General features: G+C 41.6%; 1 protein-coding gene across 1 annotated transcript in view; it reads right to left on the bottom strand.

Moving 5' to 3' along the window:
• The window catches only part of LOC141912967 (beta-galactosidase-1-like protein 2), a 146,873-nt gene that overhangs the window by 60,788 nt on the left and 64,886 nt on the right, over positions 1–21,199 (bottom strand). Inside the window, exons 9-14 of the mRNA XM_074804406.1 lie at positions 21,061–21,195; positions 18,897–18,986; positions 8,727–8,824; positions 8,501–8,650; positions 6,936–7,013; positions 5,941–6,043 (exon numbers count right to left, since the gene is read on the bottom strand). Coding sequence (XP_074660507.1) covers positions 5,941–6,043; positions 6,936–7,013; positions 8,501–8,650; positions 8,727–8,824; positions 18,897–18,986; positions 21,061–21,195 — 654 coding nt within the window. The remainder of the gene's footprint in view (positions 1–5,940; positions 6,044–6,935; positions 7,014–8,500; positions 8,651–8,726; positions 8,825–18,896; positions 18,987–21,060; positions 21,196–21,199) is intronic.

Genomic DNA, 21,199 nt, shown 5'->3' with positions numbered 1-21,199 from the left:
GTTTTGCTCTGTAGATACCAAGCACTTCATAGCCATCAATCTATTGTTTGGCAGTGACGTATCATCTTTCTTCCAGAGTAAAGCTGTCTCGTAGCGGTCTTGACCATCAATCTTTTTTGTCCTAGACTTCAGGATACTCAATGCACGGGTGTCTTCTTTGAATTCAGCTATCGGCTTGTCGTATTTCGTCCCAAAGGCTTCGGTAGACCACCATTCTTGGATTATCTCGTCAAATTCATCTTCGTCGGACATCGACTTCAGGGACATGGACTTCAGATACTGGACATTTCGATTAGCTTCTTGTAGGACCCGTTATAGCCCAACCAAAATCAGTCTTAATGGCAATAGGCTGACCAGGGCTACCAATTCGGACGTCATGTTGTATCACAGCTTCGGTCACATTGGCCCAAGTAAAACCTCTACTTGGCCATGATCGACATCAGGAATGGAAATATCATCTAGGTGGAGCCATCTTGGCTTGTTCTTGCCTCGAACCTGCGGCATGGAAATGTTCAGACGCGGGATCGACCATACTTTGTCTACTTGAATCTTCTTATCAGCTGCACCATCTGCCAGCGGAGTCAGGCAGAGCTTCAGCTTCAGCGTAGATTTCGGATTACCACTTGATTCAGCATTATAAAGACGTAGGAGTTTTCTTTCACCAGTAAATTTAAGCCTTTCTGTGAGGTTGTCAGTACATTACGACGTCTGCAAACTAGGGTCGAGGAGGGCGAATGTATCACAGGAAACATCATTACCATGAATTCTTATGGGAACGATCTGTAGCAAGGTTACATGAAAGCTGATCCGGAAAAGATTCGAGCAGTCGTAAAGATGCCGGCTCCAACCGATTCATCAGCATTTTTGCGGTTTCAGGGTATGGTACAATACCTGGGCAAATTCATCCAGAATCTGTCTGGAATCACTGAACCGTTACGTCGCGTAAAGAGGTACCATGACATTGGGACCCTTTGCAGCAAGCGAGCTTGCAGCACGTTAGGAAACTAGTCTCAGAGGCACTGGTTCTGAAACTGTTTGATAATTCGAAAGCAGTCACACTGTCGGTGGATGCAAGTTCAACGGGACTAGGAGCTGTTTTATTACAAGAAGGGAAACCTGTCGCATACGCGTCGCCCAGTTTAAATGATACACAACGTTGGTTATGCAAATAGAACGGGAACTCCTAGCGGTCGTCGTTGGAACACAGAAATTCCACGACTATATTTATGGTCGCAAGATTACAATCGAGACGGATCATAAGCCATTAGTGTCGATCTGCGCGAAGTCGTTAGATAAGGTTACACCGCGATTACAAGGAATGTGCATGGCATCGTGTAAATATCAATTCAACATTGTTTACAAACCAGGTAAACTAATGTATGTGGCAGATGCGCAGATGCGCTCAGTCGTTCATGTTTAGATGAAACGGCAGACTGTCAAGAACTGGAAGTCTGTAGGGTCGAGAAATATCTTCCAGTTATGCCAGAGCGATTGAATCAGTTTCGCGAGGAAACGAAATCGGATCCCGTATTGCAGCAACTTTGCACTGCGGTCATGATCGGTTGGCCGACAGATAAGCGAGATATCAATCCAGAACTTGGAAAATACATGATGTTTCGTGATGAAATTACTGTTATTGACGGCATTGCGTATTGTGGACAGCGTATCATAGTTCCTGCCAAAATGCGTCCGGATATGCTCGAAAACGTACACAAGTCGCATTTCGCTTCGTGAAATGTAAACGCAGAGCGAGAGATATATTATATTGACCGGAAATGAAACAAGACATCGAACACATGGTATCACGCTGCAAAATATGTCTTGAAACGAGAAACGCGAATCGCAAGGAACCATTAATTCTTCACGAAATGCCTGATCGTCCATGGGCTGAGGTGGCATGTGATTTATTTCACTTCAGACATCGGGATTATCTGATCTGCGTTGACTTCTACTCAAAGTATCCAGAAGTTGCGTTACTGCCAGATGAACAGAGTAAATCAACGAAACGCGTTGAAGTCAATCTACGCTCGTCATGGAATACCCGACATAACCTATAGTGATAATGGACATAGCAGTCCTAGCTATAATGATACTAACAGTCCAACATTCCACAATCAAATGGACAAGCTGAGCGTTTTGTACAAACAGTTAAAAACATGTTAACGAAAGCTGAGGAGTCTAGTGGAGACATCTACCTTGCTCTTATAGCATATAGAGATACACCTCTAGAGGGTGTGGGTAAAAGCCCATCAGAGTTATTGATAGGTAGACGTTTGAAAACCAGACTGCCAGTTGCCAAGGTCATATCAAAACCATCAAATTCAAATTCTAATAGGGATCACTTGCGTCTTCAGTCAAGGCAAGAGTTGTACAAGAAATATTATGACAGAGCTGCCAAATAACTGCCTACACTGAGGCCAGGTGAAATAGTGAGGTACAAAAAGTCTGCAAAAGACACTTGGCAACCGGCGCGTGTAACAGCAGTTGCTGATAATTATGAAAGATCATATTTTATTGATGTTAATCGTAAACAATTGCGTCGTAATCGTAGACACTTACTAAAAACTGGAGAGGAAACTCTGCCTATACCGCCGGTATTAGTTCAGGGACTACCAGAAATTGAACCTCCTCAATCTCCACCCTTCTACCCAGAATCTCCTGTAGTTAGTCTCCCTGACCCCCCTGAAACTTCTCAGGTTGTTAGTGATTCTAATGTTTCCACAAGGTCCAGTCGATTTGTAAAGAAACCAAGTTACTTGGGTGATTATGTTACTTAATAACTGACAGTTTATTTACATTGCAATAATATACATTGATGACTAACATTAACTACCATATCAATTTGCATTATTCGATGTTGATATACTCATTTGTGCCTGTTAGAAATTTGTGCATGTTAGATTAGAACAGAAATGGTTTTCTGTCCTTTTGGGTTATTGTTTTAAAATGTTTAACACAAAAAAACTCAAACTTGAGTTACTTGTTGTAGTAATTGGTCTTAGGTTAGATAAGAGGTATAACTTTTACTGGTTCATACAAGTTAGCATTCGGTATATTCTTAATACTTAAGAAGGAGGATGTAATGTATTTGTTTGTACTGGCAGGTGCTACCATCTAGAGTTAAAATAAACTACATATCATGGCCACGTATTGACTTGTTGTACTTTTACAACACTAACTTACACCATTTCAACAGGACGTCGTGTTACCACAACGTCCTAACCAGAAAGAAACTTTCCATGATGGGTTTCGGTATTGACTGAGAACTTGAAAAGTGAATGGAAGTAACTGCGTTGATGCGGTGCATCTTTAATCCATACTATCAAGGTAAAACGTCAGAAAATATACTTACCATGGCCACCGGATATAGTCTGCTCTTGGCACAATCGCCAAGAACCCATGGCATAGGCCAATGACCATGCAGTCCATTGGGTACATGCTTCACATCCATGATTCAACATGAGTGTCTTGAAGCTGTTCACAGACTGAACCTTCTTAAGGCCAACTGCTAGCTGTACCCTGAGGGCCTATAGCTAGTCTTACGATTGACCAAGTGGAACAGGAAAACAATATTCACCAGCGGAAGAATGACAGTTACGCAAGTTTAATTATGGACATTTTGGACTTGACAATTTTGATCTCGTGAGGCAATGACATAAAACAACTAAAACTTGAAAATTAAGTACTCGGGACAAACAAAATCAGAAGATGCTACATAAGTTTTTCAAATTTCAGGGCAGTACATATTAAACCAGGACGGCCGGTTACTGTTGAAATCAAGTTCAGCAACCGAGTGAATGTGGCTTTCAATAGATTCATTCATGTTAGTTTTTAATAGTAAAGCAATTTAGGCCCAAGCTTAAAGATTTTTAAAATGTGACACCATGTGTTCGCATGACCATTCGACAATTAAGATGTGGGTCTGTTGATGCACGTCTGTGTGCACGCGGTAAAACACTAATCTTCTCCGTGGGTAGCGTTATCTATTACTATACGAATCTATTACTACACGTAATTGATACATAGATGGTAAAGGGCTAACCCAGCTAGCACACAACGTTCATACAACATTCAGAAACGGTGTGATAACGTTTACCGAAGGTTTTCTAAACGTTGTCATCCAAGAGCCTGCAGCAAATTATTAGTTAAGTTAGATATCATCAATATAGCCTGTTTTAAGCAATCCCAACGTGGATTTTGACGTTTTAATACCATTGGAAAGCAAGATTCAAAATTTCGGGAGTAAAGCAAAATATAGGATTCGAAACCTATGGATATCGTGACATATCAAAACAGGAAGTGTTCGCCATTGTTCAGCAATGAGCTTGTGTTTGAGGGATTTAAAAATCGTTTATTTACTAAGGTACGTTATTCAATCCATAAATTTTGATACTATCAATACATGGAAAAATACCGATAGAATGTTTTTGAAACAATCTTTTATGTAGAAACCCATGTTAGAGACCTTTTCGTCGGATTTTATATCAATGAAATGACTTAACTGTTGTTCTCCAATAACAAGCATAACAATCACTGTATGTATGGACTTATGATCGAAATGAACTTCAAGGCTTACCGTAACACAACTATGAAATAAAAGTTTCTTTATTATTTCCTTTTTATTGTAGGAATCACAAAGGCTGCCAGCTACAATGTAACGACGACGACTGGTGGTGGTGCACTGGAGGACTAACTAACGAGTGAATAATTTCGATATTATATATGTATATACGTAGTTACAAAATAAAAGTTAGGTAAAGTTATTCAAATATTAACGTAAGTTGAAAGGGATTTATTCGAGCTCATGAAAGAGGACAACATGGTTATAATGTAACGTCAAACAAACGTTATTGGAACGTTTTTATCAAGCTCAATGGTTGCAGAGGTTGTTAAGTAACGTTCAGTTAATATTAACGTTAAATTGTTAGTGAAAAACTTTTAGAAAACGTTCTTTGAACGTTATTTTGTTAGCTGGGAAGGCCTTATTGCTGACAATGCAATCGACTCGCGTTGTGCACTAAGTATCAAAATTATCGAAATCATCAGTGTGGCAATCTAAATACAAGATAGCTGGGCTCCAACGATTGGTAATGTAAGGGCATAAAAAAGACGGGTTCAATTGCTGACACTTAATGCCATCTTTAATTACTTAGATTAGTTCTAAGCGTTGATCAAAACACGGATCTTGGGCGTGTGGTGTTATCAATACAGAAAATAGTAGATGCCCACTACCTGCCGTGGTGCGCAGATTATATTTCGGTGTTTACATGATGTTTTTTTCAAACAAAATAAACTCTATTCATCAAAATGCCTCGTTTGTTTTGTGGAATATGTAGTTAAACTTTGACTTTGTCAACAATATTTCATGCGACTGTGATTGAAGCTCCCGTACTCAGTAAATTCGAGTGATATAATCAGGGCGGGAATCTCAGCTGGCCAATAAATTTATGCTGGTTTTTACGTAAAGAGTAGTGACCGTCTGAAACTGCAAAGAATGATCCGGCCTTATCCGAATTCCAAGTCTTCACTTCGTAGTTTCCGGAGCACTCCCGAGTCTCTTGGCATTAGCGCTGAATATCGCGCGCGCTCTATGATCAATATCTCCATGTACAAGCGTGTTCCGTGTTACACACACACCGACTGCATTGAGCGTCGCCGTAGTTACCTGCTACAGCGGCTTGAACTAAGGAGTGACGTTGATTATTTCATAACCAAATTTGAGCACTTATAAACATCAGAATCAAATAATAACCCGGACAACCGAACTTAAATTCCAGCGGCAGGCGTTTTTAGGAGCGGCTTTTTTTAGGAGCGGAGAAATTTCAGCTTGTGAAAACAGCCTTATAGCGAGCAAAAAATAATGCTTATTAAAAGCTTGAAGCCATATATTTTCATTGTAAATGAAACAAAATGCAATGTTAGAATTCAAAACATACATACCTTTTCTCGGGTGACAAGTCTCTCCAGAATTTTGAGAATTTGAAAAATAATTAAATCTTCCAAGATTTTCAACCAGCACCAACAGCTCATTTTCACTTTTCAACTAACAATACAAAGAACATACGGATCATTGGAACACACAATAAAAACTATAGCTGCAAAGCAGTGAAAAGGATGAACATAGCTGCAAAGCAGCGATAACGGGTTATCTGCACAGCCTTGTTCGTATTCTTGTTTGTGTCTGGACACTGTCAACTATGATTGCATGTATGTTGACTCAGCCGCACCATGCTATTGAAAATGAATGAAATTTAGAATCCTGTTCAAAGGTCAAAACCGTTTGATAAAAGGAAGGTCTACAAACAGTCATATAGGCCTACTTTAAACCATGGATGACTGGATTAGATAGTTATTTGACTCTGGAAAATGGACTGTTAGGCCTGGGGCTTTATAGATTTCGAAAAAGCATTTGATATGGTACTGCAGTGATCAGTGATTACTAAACAAGGTATTAGGATACAGTATCAATGATGGGGTGCTTAGATGGCTCGGCAATTTTCTGCGAACGAAAATGTAAAGAATCGGGGTCCTAACGCTAGCTGAGTAGGTCAGACCCTTCAGAAAACTACCAGTGGCCTATAATACATCTAAATAACTCCGTAACTGAAAAATAATGATACACACCATTTATTCTGTAAAAAGCAAAAAAGGAGAACAAAGGACATTGTGACACGTAAAGTGCGGATTGGGACAAAACACTATATCACCGATTTGGACAATGCAGTCAAATTGGTCTCTGGACTTTATGCCCGATCGTTACAAAAACAGGTCGCCCAAATCAAGGGAACTGTCTCATTTTGGAAATAAAAAGGTCTAACTAGTGGAGTCATGCAAGGTAGTATCCTAAGTCGTCTTCCCTTCACTGTCCAGATAAATGATATACAGAATAATTCAAAATGTACCTGAATGAATGAATCATGCATCCTTTTACATACCTCGATTGTGTTAAATGTCACAACAGAGTTTTTGAGTTTATTATCAATGATAGCCACAGAGATTCCGTTTACCATAACCTGAAAACGAAAGATTTCAAAAGATTTCTAAACCATCAATCGCGATATTTCTTGTTCTACTGGTAACCAATAAGTGTCAGTTTAAGTTTAAACATTTGAATCTTTACATACCAAAACTTAACTAGAGGACCAAAGGTCCTGTGCTCTCGGGGTACAACTTTTTATAATATCAATGAAAATATTACATTGTTCATTCTACTACTTTTTAATTATGCAAATCTGTTCGCTTAAACAACTCCCTATGCACTAATGTGAGACTTAATGCCTCAGACAGTGGGAGGAAGGAACAAATATGTCAGATCGATTCGTTTTACCTTAAACATTAGTGAAATATGGCCGGTTATAGATCAGAAAGTTCAACAGACCAATGTGTATCACTTTCAAAGACTTTTTAATAATAAATGGACCTCTAACAACTTAATAAAAATCTATTATAAAGTTTATTTTGTTCAAAATAATAATTGCCGATGGGCCAAGAGGTTGACACAGCCTTATGAAATGCAGAGATGAGATGAATTGACGAAGTTCAAAAAATGTCAGTAAACGATATAGGGATGCAATTTGAAATAAACGTTTAAATTCGATCCGGGTTAGAGGAATGATCTGGGCCTTAACAACAACATCGGCTTATCACAGAACCAACGACAGAGCTGCTATACCGCACCAGCCTCTTTACTGATAAATTAGCAATAATCTAAGACTGATTCCATCGCGACATCGCATTTAAAGACACCCGCAGCCACACCCGAATGAAATCAGAGCGTCACGATGAAATGCAAGCAAAACACTCATTTTCCCCTCACGATGCGGGATCGCTTCGGACAAGCCATATCGTTTCGAATATTGACGATTTTAATATCCTAAAAAATACAAGTTTGGCGAGGAAAATGTGTTACTAAGCAGTCTATCGACGGGACTCCGTAGCAGGTGCGCGTAGCTCTGATTGGTTGCTGGGATACAACCCTGTTAATGAGGAATCTCCCTCAAAATGTCATTAATGTAGGTACACTGATATGGGTAGACACCTACTGTTGCTACGCAATATGGCTGCAGTAAATTTCCAAAATCTTTTTATGTTATTGTGATCAACTTTTTTCACTATTCAACCCGATATAATGTGAAATGATCTTGAATACAAAGTTGCCGGATCTATTTTAGCTGCGTATTTAACCCCATTTATCGGATCTGTTAATGCAATGACTGTAAAAATGGTGTGCTTTGGTTCGCGGTGCACATACACCACACGATGCCGACAGGCTTGTAATAGCTCTCTCATTCCTCGAGAGCAAAAAATCAAGATAATTTGGAACCAATGAAATTCATCTGGTTTTCTTTGATTTGCTCAGAATTTATGAAAGCTAACCATTGCATCAATGCCAGGATAAAACAATTCAATTTTGTCCCTATGTCAGTGTTAAATCTCCAAGTTCACAACCAACATTCGCCAACTCTCCCAATACGAATTATCTTAAGTTACAATAACTTACAACGGCGCGATCACGAACATAGTCAGTGAAGGTAAGTTCCTTGCCATGAGGGATAATGGCTTTATACAAAATAAAACCATAACCCTGTCCACCATTTTTATTGATAGGTAGAAACTCCATTGGTAGAACAGTCTTAGATTTGATCACCGGCTACAAAATATACATATAAACATTCTAATACTCGATGATCAACAAGTCATTCTAATACTCTGTTCATAGAGCTTACCACATCGATTTTGATCATTTCGCTGAGTAAAATGTAACTGTTGAATCGCAGTTTTCCGTAAGCAAACGGTTTAGGAATGTCTTTAGGTAGAGAAATTGCTGAAACAGAAGGACAACCAATAGATATGTATGGGTCGATTACATGGATACAGTAGGCTGCACTTACCTTGGGACTCACGGGACTAACAGCAAGCGAATTCCAAGAATCACAACTACTAGAAAATTCATGATTGAATATAGTGAATATATTCAAAAACTAGTTAATACGATTTCACTGCTTTCATTCATCAGGTGTAATATATAGATTTTGTCGTCATATGTCAAGCCAACTAGAATGTGGCGAAGCAACATATGTATCCCCAGGGTATGCAGTTTAAACCCACTAAATTTCATGAAAATCAATGTAGAATCATAGGCTGGATTGCACTAAAAATAAAGGTCCAATGCCTGAATGGCTCTATGGCTCACCATCAAATCATTGAGTGTATATTGTCAAAAATATTACACGCACTATAAATCAATTAGGATTGCAATCGAATGTAGAATAGATTACCGAATTAAAACCATCAACTGACGATATGCTGAACTCTTCAAACATCAATATTTTATTCTAAATACAAGAGCCCCATGGCCAGCCTGTCAGCTTTTCAAAAAATGGCAAATGATGATGCATTCTGTGGGTTAAATTTGGCAAAATACACTCCCAGCACCAGGGCCGTCGGAACAGGGGCGGCAGGGGCGGTCAAAGCCGCCCCACTTTTTTGCTCAAAATTTTTTCAAAAGCACGCAGTACCGCGTAGCAGCTCGTCGTTCTCTGAACTAGGGGGTTGGCTCACAGCATCTCATGCTTCTGTGATAAGACCGTGAAATGGCCCCAAAACGTATCTCCGGCGATTGAATTTTCAAAATATTTCTAGGGGAGGGCCCCCAGACCCCCCTTCAGAAATAAGCCTCACCACTTGACTGTGGTTTAGTTTCACGATCGGATATTTTCACAAATCACAGGTTGGTATAAACCCATCCGATTATAAAAAGCTTACCACCAACGATTAGGTAACTAACTAAGTCAATACCTAATAATTTACACAATACAATCGTAGAATACAAAAGTAGCACAGACAGCGACTGGATCTGGCAGGAACAAATACCTCAGATTAATCTTTTCCCTTGGTCTTATTGATTTTAATGCGGAATAGAATTGAATTTTCTTAAATTTGCTCAATAAAACAAAATTGAATTTGATGTTTTTATTTGTTCAATAAAGTAAAATTGAATTGAATTTGATATTTTTTGTGGAATAAAATTTGATTGAATTTGTAGTTTGAGCACATGGGCTAATTAGCATATCAAGGTCATCTATCCGATTTAAGAAAAAGCTATTTTTCCCGGACTTAACACAATGGTCAATGATATTTTCTGTAGTGCTAATAAAAATATTCCTCCCAAAAACCAAATCAACTAAAGCTTTCACAGAAATCGATCTTGAAATACAATTTCAGATCTTAAAATGAAACCCGGAAGTAAAACGGTAGACAATATCGCGGGTTCACGTGAACACCTGCTGATTTCTGCGGCTAAGCCAATTATAGAGGAGTCTGCTTTCTGATCGGCTTTTCAAAACCAATATTTTTGCGATCACATATTCGCGAAAAAGCTCATATAAATTTTAACGAGACCCTCTTTCAAAATTCAGCTACGTAGAGTTTGGAGAATGGATAATGCTTTAATGAATAATTTGTATGAATATATGCTCAGTTGCACAGTAAAAGAGCCTTTGCTCTGGAAACCATGTCATTTAAATTCGCTCCATTTGTATAGTAATAGGCTCAGCCTACAGCTGTCCTAATCATCACTTCCTTAATTCTTAGCCCTTTATTACATGATTGATACATACAAGATATTATTATTATATCCTTGAATTAAATTAAAATTACAATTTTTGGAACTAAAATTTGTATTTCCGAGTAGTACTTACCCTTTCCTATGGTTTTTGCCAATATTTTCTAAATTTGGATTTATCGCCAATGGTTTTTCTATACGACCCGGCCCTGCGGTATTGCATTTAGCCACCGGCGAAATCCGCCATCTTTTTACGTCATAGCAGACCAAAAAAAAACAGCTATGCGGGGCAGGTGGGTGGGATTCCCACCATAGGAAAGGGTAAGTACGTCTCGGAAATACAAATTTTAGTTCCAAAAATTGTAATATTTCCGTCGAGTACTGTACCCTTTCCTATGGTTTTTGCTAGACTAGCCTAGCACAAGGATGGTGGGAAAGGTAGATAGAAAAACCACCGCTCAAACGCAAGGTAAGAGGGAAAAAGAGAGCACTTACCCAAGCACGGAATGGAGCACTGTAGCACAGGGAAGACCGGTTGGCCACAGTGAGGTCGTCCAGCTCAGGGGCCCCCCCCCAGAATTTTGCGAAATTAATACTTGCAGATATGAGCACAAACTATGTACAAGGATACACCCCCTGTGATCCTGATAATGCAACATAAATATTCTACACTAAAGGGTCCGATCGGAAAGAACGGACACCTTGAGCCATGACAACAGGACCAAGTGAAGCTAATGAGCCTAACTGGCCTGAAACATCCCGTAAATAAAATGACGTGAATGTCGACGGTGAATTCCAAAAGGCGGCCCGACAGACTTCCTCCAACGGAGCACCCGAAAAGGCTGCGCAGGAAGTAGCCATAGACCTCACTTGATTAGAAAGGACTCCCTCCGAGGAAAGATTCTCCTTCAAGAAAATGTCCTTGATCATTGAAGAGACCCATCGGGCTACTGTGTCCCGCGAAATATCCCCCTTTAGGTGATCCAGCAGCGGAATAAATAACCGCTCCCGTGAACCCCTCCGTGAAGCAGAGCGATCTAAATAGAAACACAACGCCCGCGCAGGACATAAAGTCCTGTCCGGGATGCCCGGTTCCACTCGATGTTTTAGGGCTTCAATTCGACATTGACGCCCAACCGAGCCTGGTCGTTGGTTCTTTGCCAAAAATTCCAAAGCAGGCCACAGCGAAACAAATTCATTCGCTGGCCCAAAGACAATATGACCTTGTCGGACTGAAAGCGCATGAATCTCAGAGCGACGGGCCGAGCAAGCCAAGAACAGCAAAAATACAGTCTTTTTTGACAAATTTGCAAATGACGCTGCCGAAAGAGGTTCAAATGGAGCCTCCATTAACTTCTTCAAAATTACAGACAGATCCCATGGTGGAACTGTCCTTGTTACCCGAGGCCGGGAAATAGAAAACCCAGCAACCAGCTGGGATATCCGATGATCCCCTGCTACATTTGGCCATCCAGAAGCACGCAATGTATGAGAAATCGCGGAGCGGTAACCTTTAATAGTTATGACCTGTAAACCTTTTACTATAAATAGGTGCAGTAAAAAATCTGCCAATTGAGCTACAGAGGGTGAGCATGGATCAATTTCCCCTGCAGCACACCAATCCGCAAAATGACTCCATTTGGCATCGTAAATGGTACTTGTTGATGGCCGCTTAGATCCTGCGATAAAGGAGGCAGCCTGTTCTGAAAAGCCTGAAGCTGACAAGGATCGCTGGACAATGGCCAGGCGAGCAGATTTAACCACTGGCTGTTAGGATGATGCCGAAAGATCCCCTGAGACAGAAGCGATGGGAAATTCGGAAGAATCCTGGGGTTGTCGCACAGTAGGTGGAGAAGTGGTAGGAACCATTTCTGAGCCGGCCAACATGGTGCTACCAGAACTATGTTGCAATTGACTGATCTCTCTATTTGATCCAGTAAGCGCGGCAGGACTGGTGTGGGCGGGAACGCATACGCATGCATCCCCGACCAGTCCAGAGAGAAGGCATCGACCCCCCACGCTTCCGCGTCTGGAAACGGGGACACAAACAGAGGACACCTCCGATTGAACCGGGTGGCAAACAGATCCAGCAGCGGATTGCCAAAAATGCCCCGAACCCGATCGGCTACTTCTTGGTGGAGAACCCATTCTGTCGCAATAGCCTGACCTCGACGAGACAGAGCATCGGCCATCACGTTCCTTTTCCCTGCTAAATGTGCCACAGTCAGGGACACGCCCTTTGTCTGGCACCAAAGAAGAATTTTGGCCGACAGACCTGTGAGGGTTTCTGAGTGAGTGCCCCCTTGGTTCTGAAGGTAAGCCCTCACTGTTGAATTGTCTGTGGCTAACCAAACGTGGTGGCCCTCCACTCTCCTGTGAAAGAACTTCAGGGCCTTCCACACGGCCAGCATTTCTAGGAAATTTATGTGGTTGGTGGCCTCGTAGCGAGACCATTTCCCGGCTTTGACTCGGTTCTCCAGATGTGCCCCCCATCCTTGGTGACTGGCATCCGTGAATACACAAACTGGAGCCTCTAACGAGGCTAGTGACACCCCGAGCCGAAGATTCGTAGTGGCCGCCCACCACTGAAGATCCGGACTTAGATCGGTTGGAGGTACGGGAATCAAGGCCTCCCAGTTGCCCTTCGACTGAGACCAGAAGACCTTCCAATATTGTTGCAAGCGCCTGCTTCTGAGGCGGCCTAAGGGCACCACCAGACCCATGGAGCTGATGGAGCCTAGAAGCCGTGACCAGTAACGAGCTGTTCTCGGGGTTGTGGACACTCGCGCTACAGCTTCTTGAAGTTTGGCCACTCGAACCATAGACGGAAAGACTTTGCCGATTCGGAGATCGAAGTCCATGCCGAGATAAGTGAACTGTTGGGCCGGCGTCAACTGAGATTTTTCCCTGTTTACGCGGAACCCTAGCTGATGGACTAAGTCCAAGACTGAGGTCATTGCCTCCCGACATTCCTGAGCCGAATTCGCGACTATTAACCAGTCGTCGAGGTAAACGAACAGTCGAACACCCCTTGACTGAAGTACCTTCAGAACTGACTTGACCAACTTGGTGAAAACCCACGGGGCCGTACTGAGGCCAAATGGAAGAGACCTGAATTGGAACTGGCGGCCTTTCCACTTTATCCTGAGAAATCGCCGAGATTTTGGGTGAATTGGAACCTGAAAGTAAGCATCTTTCAGGTCCAATGAAGCCGCCCATTGACCCGGACGGAGCCCTTGAATCACGTCCTTGGGCTTGGTCATCCGGAACCTTGGAATGTCTAGGTGCCGATTGAGGGATGACAGATCTATCACTGTCCGTTGACCCCCTGTGGCCTTTGGTACCATGAATATTCGAGAAAACCAGCCGGGAGAAGTTTCGTTACAAACTAGTTCTATCGCTCCCTTCTCTGCCAGTTCCTTGAGAGCCGGAGAGATTAAGGCCTCCTGACCTGGTTTTGGCCGCATGTCGGGAGGTGACCTCATCAGGCGCGGTCGCCTTAGGAAACGGAGACGGTAGCCACGAGAGACGACCCGGGAGGGCCAACCGTCTCCAAAGAGGTCGGACCAGTGGGTTGCTGCCTGCTGCAGACAACATCCCACTGGTCCCAAGAATTCATTTCGAGTTTTTCCGAAAGGAAGAGCCCCTTTTTGGAGCCTTCCCCTTGCCTCGATACGAACCGGAACTGTTACGACCGGACGAGGCTTGACACGATTGTTGAAGTTGCGCGCTAGTTCTCCAACCGGCATCCGAAGCCGCCTGAGAAAGCGCTGAAGTTTGAGATGGTCCTGTTTGCGTCCGTGCCGAACCTTGCGCCGCCGGCGTCGGACCAGAACGCTTTTTCCACGGAGTTCGGGGGTTGGACTTGGCCTGAACCTCCCGAATCTTCCTCAGCTCTGCGGAAACCGGAGCGCACCAACCGGAGAAAAGACGTGAAGACGTCCCCAATGGGGCTCCCAGCAAAGCATTGGACACCATATCCGGTAGACGAGTTTTGGCACTGGAGTCCATCATTGACTGACGGGAGGCTAACACCAGATTAGCCTGACCCCGAACCGACAACGGAATTACATGCGAAACAGACCGAGCCAAAGATTGGATAATCCGGTCCATTCCCTCCAGTTTTAGGGCAACTGACTCTGGGTCGGAGCCCGCATGAACGGCGGCGTGAGTCTCGCGAAGCTCACCCGTCAACACCTTAAGTGCCATATCTTGAAACGAACCAACCCTGGTAAGATTGTCCAGGATTGACGTCATGGCCACCAAACCGGACTTAGGCAAACGAATACCCGACTGTGCTGTAACAGTATCCGGGCTGATCAAAGTATAATCAGCATCCAGGCAGTTATGACTGTGATCCACAGCACCTGGAGTTGCGTAATACGCCGAGCGAAATGCGCCTATAGGTGGATCGGTTGAACTAAAATATTTCCCAGATTTCATACCCCATTCTGGAGGGGGAAATGAAAATGTTCCAGGCCGACATTCACCCCATAATTGCGTATCCAATCGAGCCCATTCTCTCGAAACCGCTGACGATTCCCGTAAAACGTTAAGCTAAATGGCATGTCCCCCGCTGGTTCGGATAAAACTGAACGGGACGGAGATACATTGCGAGCCAGGGAAGCCCCCATCGTCTGGGGCAACCCACAATTGCTTGCGACAGGAACGACCCCAGAAGGAATTGCCGCCTCTGGGACCGGATCCTCATTGAAATCAGACCCTACCGCAGCATCCAGGAATTCAGAGTCAGAATTCCGAAAAACTGAGTGGGCTGGCGAACTTCTAAACGGACAATCAGGAATAGGCTTACCTGTTGTAGAAGTTGCAGCGACTTGTTGCGACGAAGATAACAAGTTTAAAATTTTCTCCTCAAATACATGGAAATCCTTCTGAGTCAGGTATTTTCCAGTATCCCGACGATCATGCCGACTTCGGTGACGGTCCCTCGAACGGGATCGCGACCTACTAGAAGAATCGCTTTCATCGCTAACCGACTTCGACGAACGATGAGAAGACCGACGGCGAAACTTCCGACAATAACGATCGTAGTCCCTCTAGCGATCAAACCTTGATCTGCGAGAAGGAGATCTTGCTCGTTTATTACGCTCACAGCGTCTAAATCTAGTGGGAGAGCCAGCTCTATCCCCAGAGCGACGATCAGAATCAGACGATGAACGTACCGGATGTTTTGAACCGGACGACGTCTGGACCGGACGACGTCTGGACCGGACCGGACCGAACCGGACCGGTACCGACCGAACCGGTGCGGGCCGTTCGCGAATACCGTGGCGCGTGCTCGGTTCCGAACATGTAGTTTGAACCGGCCGAACCGGTGAACGACCAGAGACCGGTGAATGACCGGAGACCGGTGCCGGTTAACCAGCGTTCCTCCCCGGTGAACGGAGTTGGGAAGCCGATCGTACCTGAACGACCGGCGACCGCTCCGCTTTACGATAAGAAACAGGATTAGAAACGTCGGTTGGCACATCGGCCGAAACCGACGAATCCCTGCTAACTCGACGACGATCTCTTAGTTTAAGAGCCTTATCGGCCCGAAGCCAAAGGTCCTCGGACCACACGACGCAAATATTGCAAGGATTGCTCCTTGCACATATTTGACCGGATTTGCGCCTGCACGACGCACATGAATCGTGGTTGTCCCAGGCGCCAAACAAATGCCCGCATCCCTCCCCGCCACGATGCTGACCCTTAGGAGGGGGTGGCATAATTATCCTGTTACAAATCAAAACAATTCAATTCAATCAAATTATATTTGTAAATAAAATTCTTACGGAAAAAAAGAAATCAGGGATAACCCCCAAACCGAACGGACTCACCGTTATGAGAGTGAAAACTCCCTAATATCCTAATTCCCAGATTTTTACGGCGAAAAAATCCAACGCGTTCTACTGCGAGAACGCCAAGAAAAAAGATGACGGATTTCGCCGGTGGCTAAATGCAATACCGCAGGGCCGGGTCGTATAGAAAAACCATTGGCGATAAATCCAAATTTAGAAAATATTGGCAAAAACCATAGGAAAGGGTACAGTACTCGACGGAAATATACACGCGTGACCCTCCTAGTCTCATCTGTGTTTGTTTTTTTAACAGCACGCGTGTGATAACCGTACTGTACATTCTCTAATGATCGCTTCACACGGATTTCCGTAGTACAATAGCAATCTGTGTGTAGACTAGTTCCCACCTCTAAATCAGTGTTGAAAAAACTGACTGCTGATTAGATAGATGAATAGATGAGAGCATTCCACTGCCCGCGATTGTCTACAGACAATTTAGTCCATTATTAATTTATCACTTCTCACAATTCTTCGTACTAGAATTGAATAGAGTAGAGCAGTAACACGGTTCACAAAAAAGCCGATGGCCGCGGTTAAACCATACGGGTTAGCAGGTCTTTAAGGCATTGACAAGACAAATCTAAGCCAAAACTTCATTGGTATCGTCATACTTGCTTGTTCGGAAGTGAACATACGATACCTAGTCAAATGAAATGCTCACCATTTTGTTTTGGGTTCCACATTGGGCTTTCCCAATGGGCTTTCCCAATTACATCAGAAGCGCCGAATTTCCCAGAATTCCCGTATATCCCACAAACAGCCAATCACATTCATTGTAGCTCAAGTAACAAGGTCAATTCAGATAAATAGAAGCGAAAAAATTTAGGGGGTTTAATAAGTGAGGGCCTGTAGGTCGAAAAGAACATCGAGATAAATCGCACATAAAACGGCAACACTTCCAGGAAGGATTGAACTTTTATATATTTCAATTCCAAGTATGCAAATTGTCATATGTAAAAACGTGCGATTACTTAGTGCTAAAAAGCAGGGATTTTGCGTGTTTTTCAAGAATAAACCCCCTTAAAATAACTCAATCACTATGGAATTTTTGTTGGCTCGAGAACTCATTAAGCCAAACCATGACACCAAAAATAAACACTATTGGTTCAATAGCCAATGTTTGTGCCTTGTTGACACATCGTTACTGTATTCATTTTCCATGAAAACTGCTTCACGTGATTCCGGCTGGCACCACGGGTAATTTTCCTGAGGAAAATCCCTCACTCGCAGTGCTTTAAAAAAAGAATCACGGGCTAGTGACAAACCCGCCCTACAGAGACAATAATCTACCAATCCTCTCCCAGTTAGTGTAAACTATGAACTGCGCAGTTTATATGAATTACTTTCGAATCTATCAGTGCACGAGCACCTGTAAGGATAGTAATGGGGATAAGATTTTATTGCAAGGTAAAACCAATATAGAAAATTCAACGACAGGTCAGCCCTTCATGCGCCTCAAAAATTTCCATAGTTCATCACAATGTTTGGATCCTAAATACAACAGGGATAGTCGTAGCTAATCATTGGTTACAGGCAAATGACATGTAACAGCCAATTTTTTATCGGATTATCAGTTCTATCAGATACAGCGTTATGGGACTATATCCATGGCAGTAGAGATACTACTGGTTTTGTTCGGTGAACGGCAGGATTTTTACTAGCTACAAAATGACCATAAAATCCTTTTTCTAACTATAAATGAGGAGTGATGACACTAAGATGGCTGCCAAGTGCGTCACGCTTAACTGATCAAAGAATCTGTTTAGGATATTTACCAACACTTCTCAAAGTATTATCATCACAAATTTCAATGAAAAACGGTAAACCATTTGGGAGCTACACGTCTCGGAATTCAGGGCAAAATGACCTGTTTGGGCAAAAGGCCACAGGAAAAGTGATTATTACTTGAGATGGTAAATGCTCTATGAAGAAAGCATTATATCAGGTCAATTTTCCATTTGCATGGAAAACATCTTCAACATTGAGTAATAAATCCATAGATGAGGGTTTTCTATAAAATTAAATAGTTTTGGACAATTGTAATATTGTACTACGGATTATTCTATTTTTGGAATATATTTGCTACTATTCAACGATGAAGTTTTCAAATATGGTCGTTCTTTTGTGGTTTTACAATTGACTATCTACCGAAAGTTCAATTCCAGGGCAATGGGAAAGATATGATGGATAGTCATAATAAAACTTCTTTCAGTTTTAAGTTGGAACAAGCAGAATCTACATTTTCATCTCTGTCCCTTAATCAATACATACTTCACAGATAACTCCAGTTCAATGCTGCCTCATAGTATACATGATTTTGGTGAAGTTAATTGCAGTTAAAATATATTTAACCCAGAGAGAGAGAGAGAGGCTCAAGTGGTACTGACCATACATTTACTCTTTCAAAAGTATCTTAACAAGGATTACCAAGATAAGGTATTGATAAGTGATTCCTTATTAAACTAACATACCTGCAAATGGCTGATATTGTTGAATCAATTCACGGGTTTTGAAGAATTTTTCTGTTGTATTTCCAAATTCGTTCAATAAAGCATCGTAATCTATTGATTTAATAACAGCAAGAGAAAGACATGTTATATTTAATTGGCTAGTTTTCTAGATGAAGATCTCACAAAAAAATATCATGATTTTCATCAATCCAGGCTGTATCTATAGAGCCGGCAACCTAGATTTTATCTTTTGCTGAACACTTGTCCAAGTTAATCAGTATCTTAAAAAATTTTCCAGAAGTGCCGAATATTCAAACCAGAAGACATTTTTAAAATCAGTATTGAGGTCTTGAAATCTGTATTAGGGTTACGTTGAACAAAAACATTTTTTTCCGACTTGTGACATTACTTGTCCCCCATCTTAGTACAGATGGCGCACCAGTACAGTGTCATATTGAGAGTTTGAGTTAACAAAGGCGATTCTTAGAGATTATAGAAAGAATGATGCAATTTGACATGAAAATGATTTTTTCTGTAACTCATCAAATTTTTCTGTATTCTCAGGTGAATAAAAATCCGTAAAAATTTTTCTGAATATAGAACGCTGTATTTTCACAAAAGGTAGGGTCAATTCTCCAGAAAAAAAGACAGATTTGTACAGTAGGTAGGTAGCTATTATCGTAAGGAGCATGTTCGCAACCATTGTAATGCTTTTGATTGATTAGTGACCTCAATTAACGCGTAAGTGCGCAACATTTAACAACTAATTGTCAATTCGTCAATAATAGTGGTAATTTAGTGGAAGCGGCCTTCCTTCTTACTAGTGAAGCTTGTTAGAGACAGACATGGCCGAATCACTTAAAATAAATTGCCCAAGGGGAAAGTCTGGTTTACCTTGAAAACATGGCATTGCTTATGAAAATCCTTTTTAATTCGTGACGTCAAATCAAGGCCAAAAATAAACATATTTCAAAATTTTGTAGGGTACAGACAGGTAGACAGGAAAACTATTTTCTATTTGGAAAAAATTTTTTTTGAAAAATATTTGAGTAAAATTCACATGGTATCACCAATCAGAGGGTAGCTAAATATTGAGTCATGACAACCTTTTACAATGTATGGCCGCAGAAGCTACATAACATACCAGTGCCGTAAAAAATCGGCGTATGTAAGTAGATCGTTTTAAATCCTGGATTTTACCACTAAAATATTCAGACCACCACCTATACCTAGAGTTTGCTGCAAAGTATATTAGTTAGCAGGTCACAAGAAATTACAATTTATTACCAATTCTATCAAACAGAAAACTAAGCACTCTGCTATAATAGTTTAAATGAAAGCTTATTTTCATGTATATTGGCAAGCGCCAGCAAGCAGCGTTTGCCAGCAAGCCTCGTACTAATGAACCACTGGAGGAAAAATAAAAAGTTTGTTATATCCGATAGTTCGTTAGATCCGTTTCACATCTTTTATGAATGAAAAGGGAATACCCCCTGGTGTGATGAAACAAACCAACTGGTTTCATTGGAGTAGGCCTATTATTTAAGTATAAATACTGTCCAGCTAGTAAATCACTAATTGACAACTGTAAACTAAGAAATAAAATATATTAAACCAAATTCAGATATGCTCTCTGTTACTTTGAGTGCCAAATACATTTGGACACATGAGTCCCTCCCTGGGGATGTGATGGAACGAGATCAAGGGAATGAATGTAACAACGCTATGCCGGTTAAAACGTACGAAAAATTTTAAAACTTTGGAGCATTTTGAGCTGTGTCCACGATGCTCTGCTGCCAAGGATGAGATTCAAAATACTTATGAAGTTTATAGCTTTGGATCCATTTCTTAAGTTCTTAAATAAATTTGACTTAAGGTTTAAAATGCTGGAAAAATCTAATCTCAACTAATTTCAACTCTGTCTAACTAAACTCACGAAAGGGGTCATGGATTTTTGAAGGGCACAGAACTTGAAAATGGAGAAAAGAATCTGGACCCCATAGAACAAATACAGCACAGATCCATGAATATAATACATAATTTATATTCGATATCAGATTTTCAATTGAATCTATATTCAGTTTTTTCCATTGTTGAAGCACAGCTGTTTAATGTATCTAACCAAAATTGATTCTGTAATATGGATTTTCTATGACTGAATAGAGGCCAGATTTTGTCTACTTACCGTAACTAGTAATCGTAAACTGGTCAGGTGAGTTTGCACCATTCATAAAACCGAAATTAGTTCCTCCGTGAAACATGTATAAATTCACTGACGTGATTCTTTTATCCAAAATGTAAACCAAATTCTTCATGTATTCTTG

Source organism: Tubulanus polymorphus, chromosome 11 (genome assembly GCF_964204645.1).
Source record: "Tubulanus polymorphus chromosome 11, tnTubPoly1.2, whole genome shotgun sequence".
In the NCBI taxonomy this organism is placed as follows: domain Eukaryota; kingdom Metazoa; phylum Nemertea; class Palaeonemertea; order Tubulaniformes; family Tubulanidae; genus Tubulanus; species Tubulanus polymorphus.
This window is presented reverse-complemented; position numbering and strand designations above follow the sequence as displayed.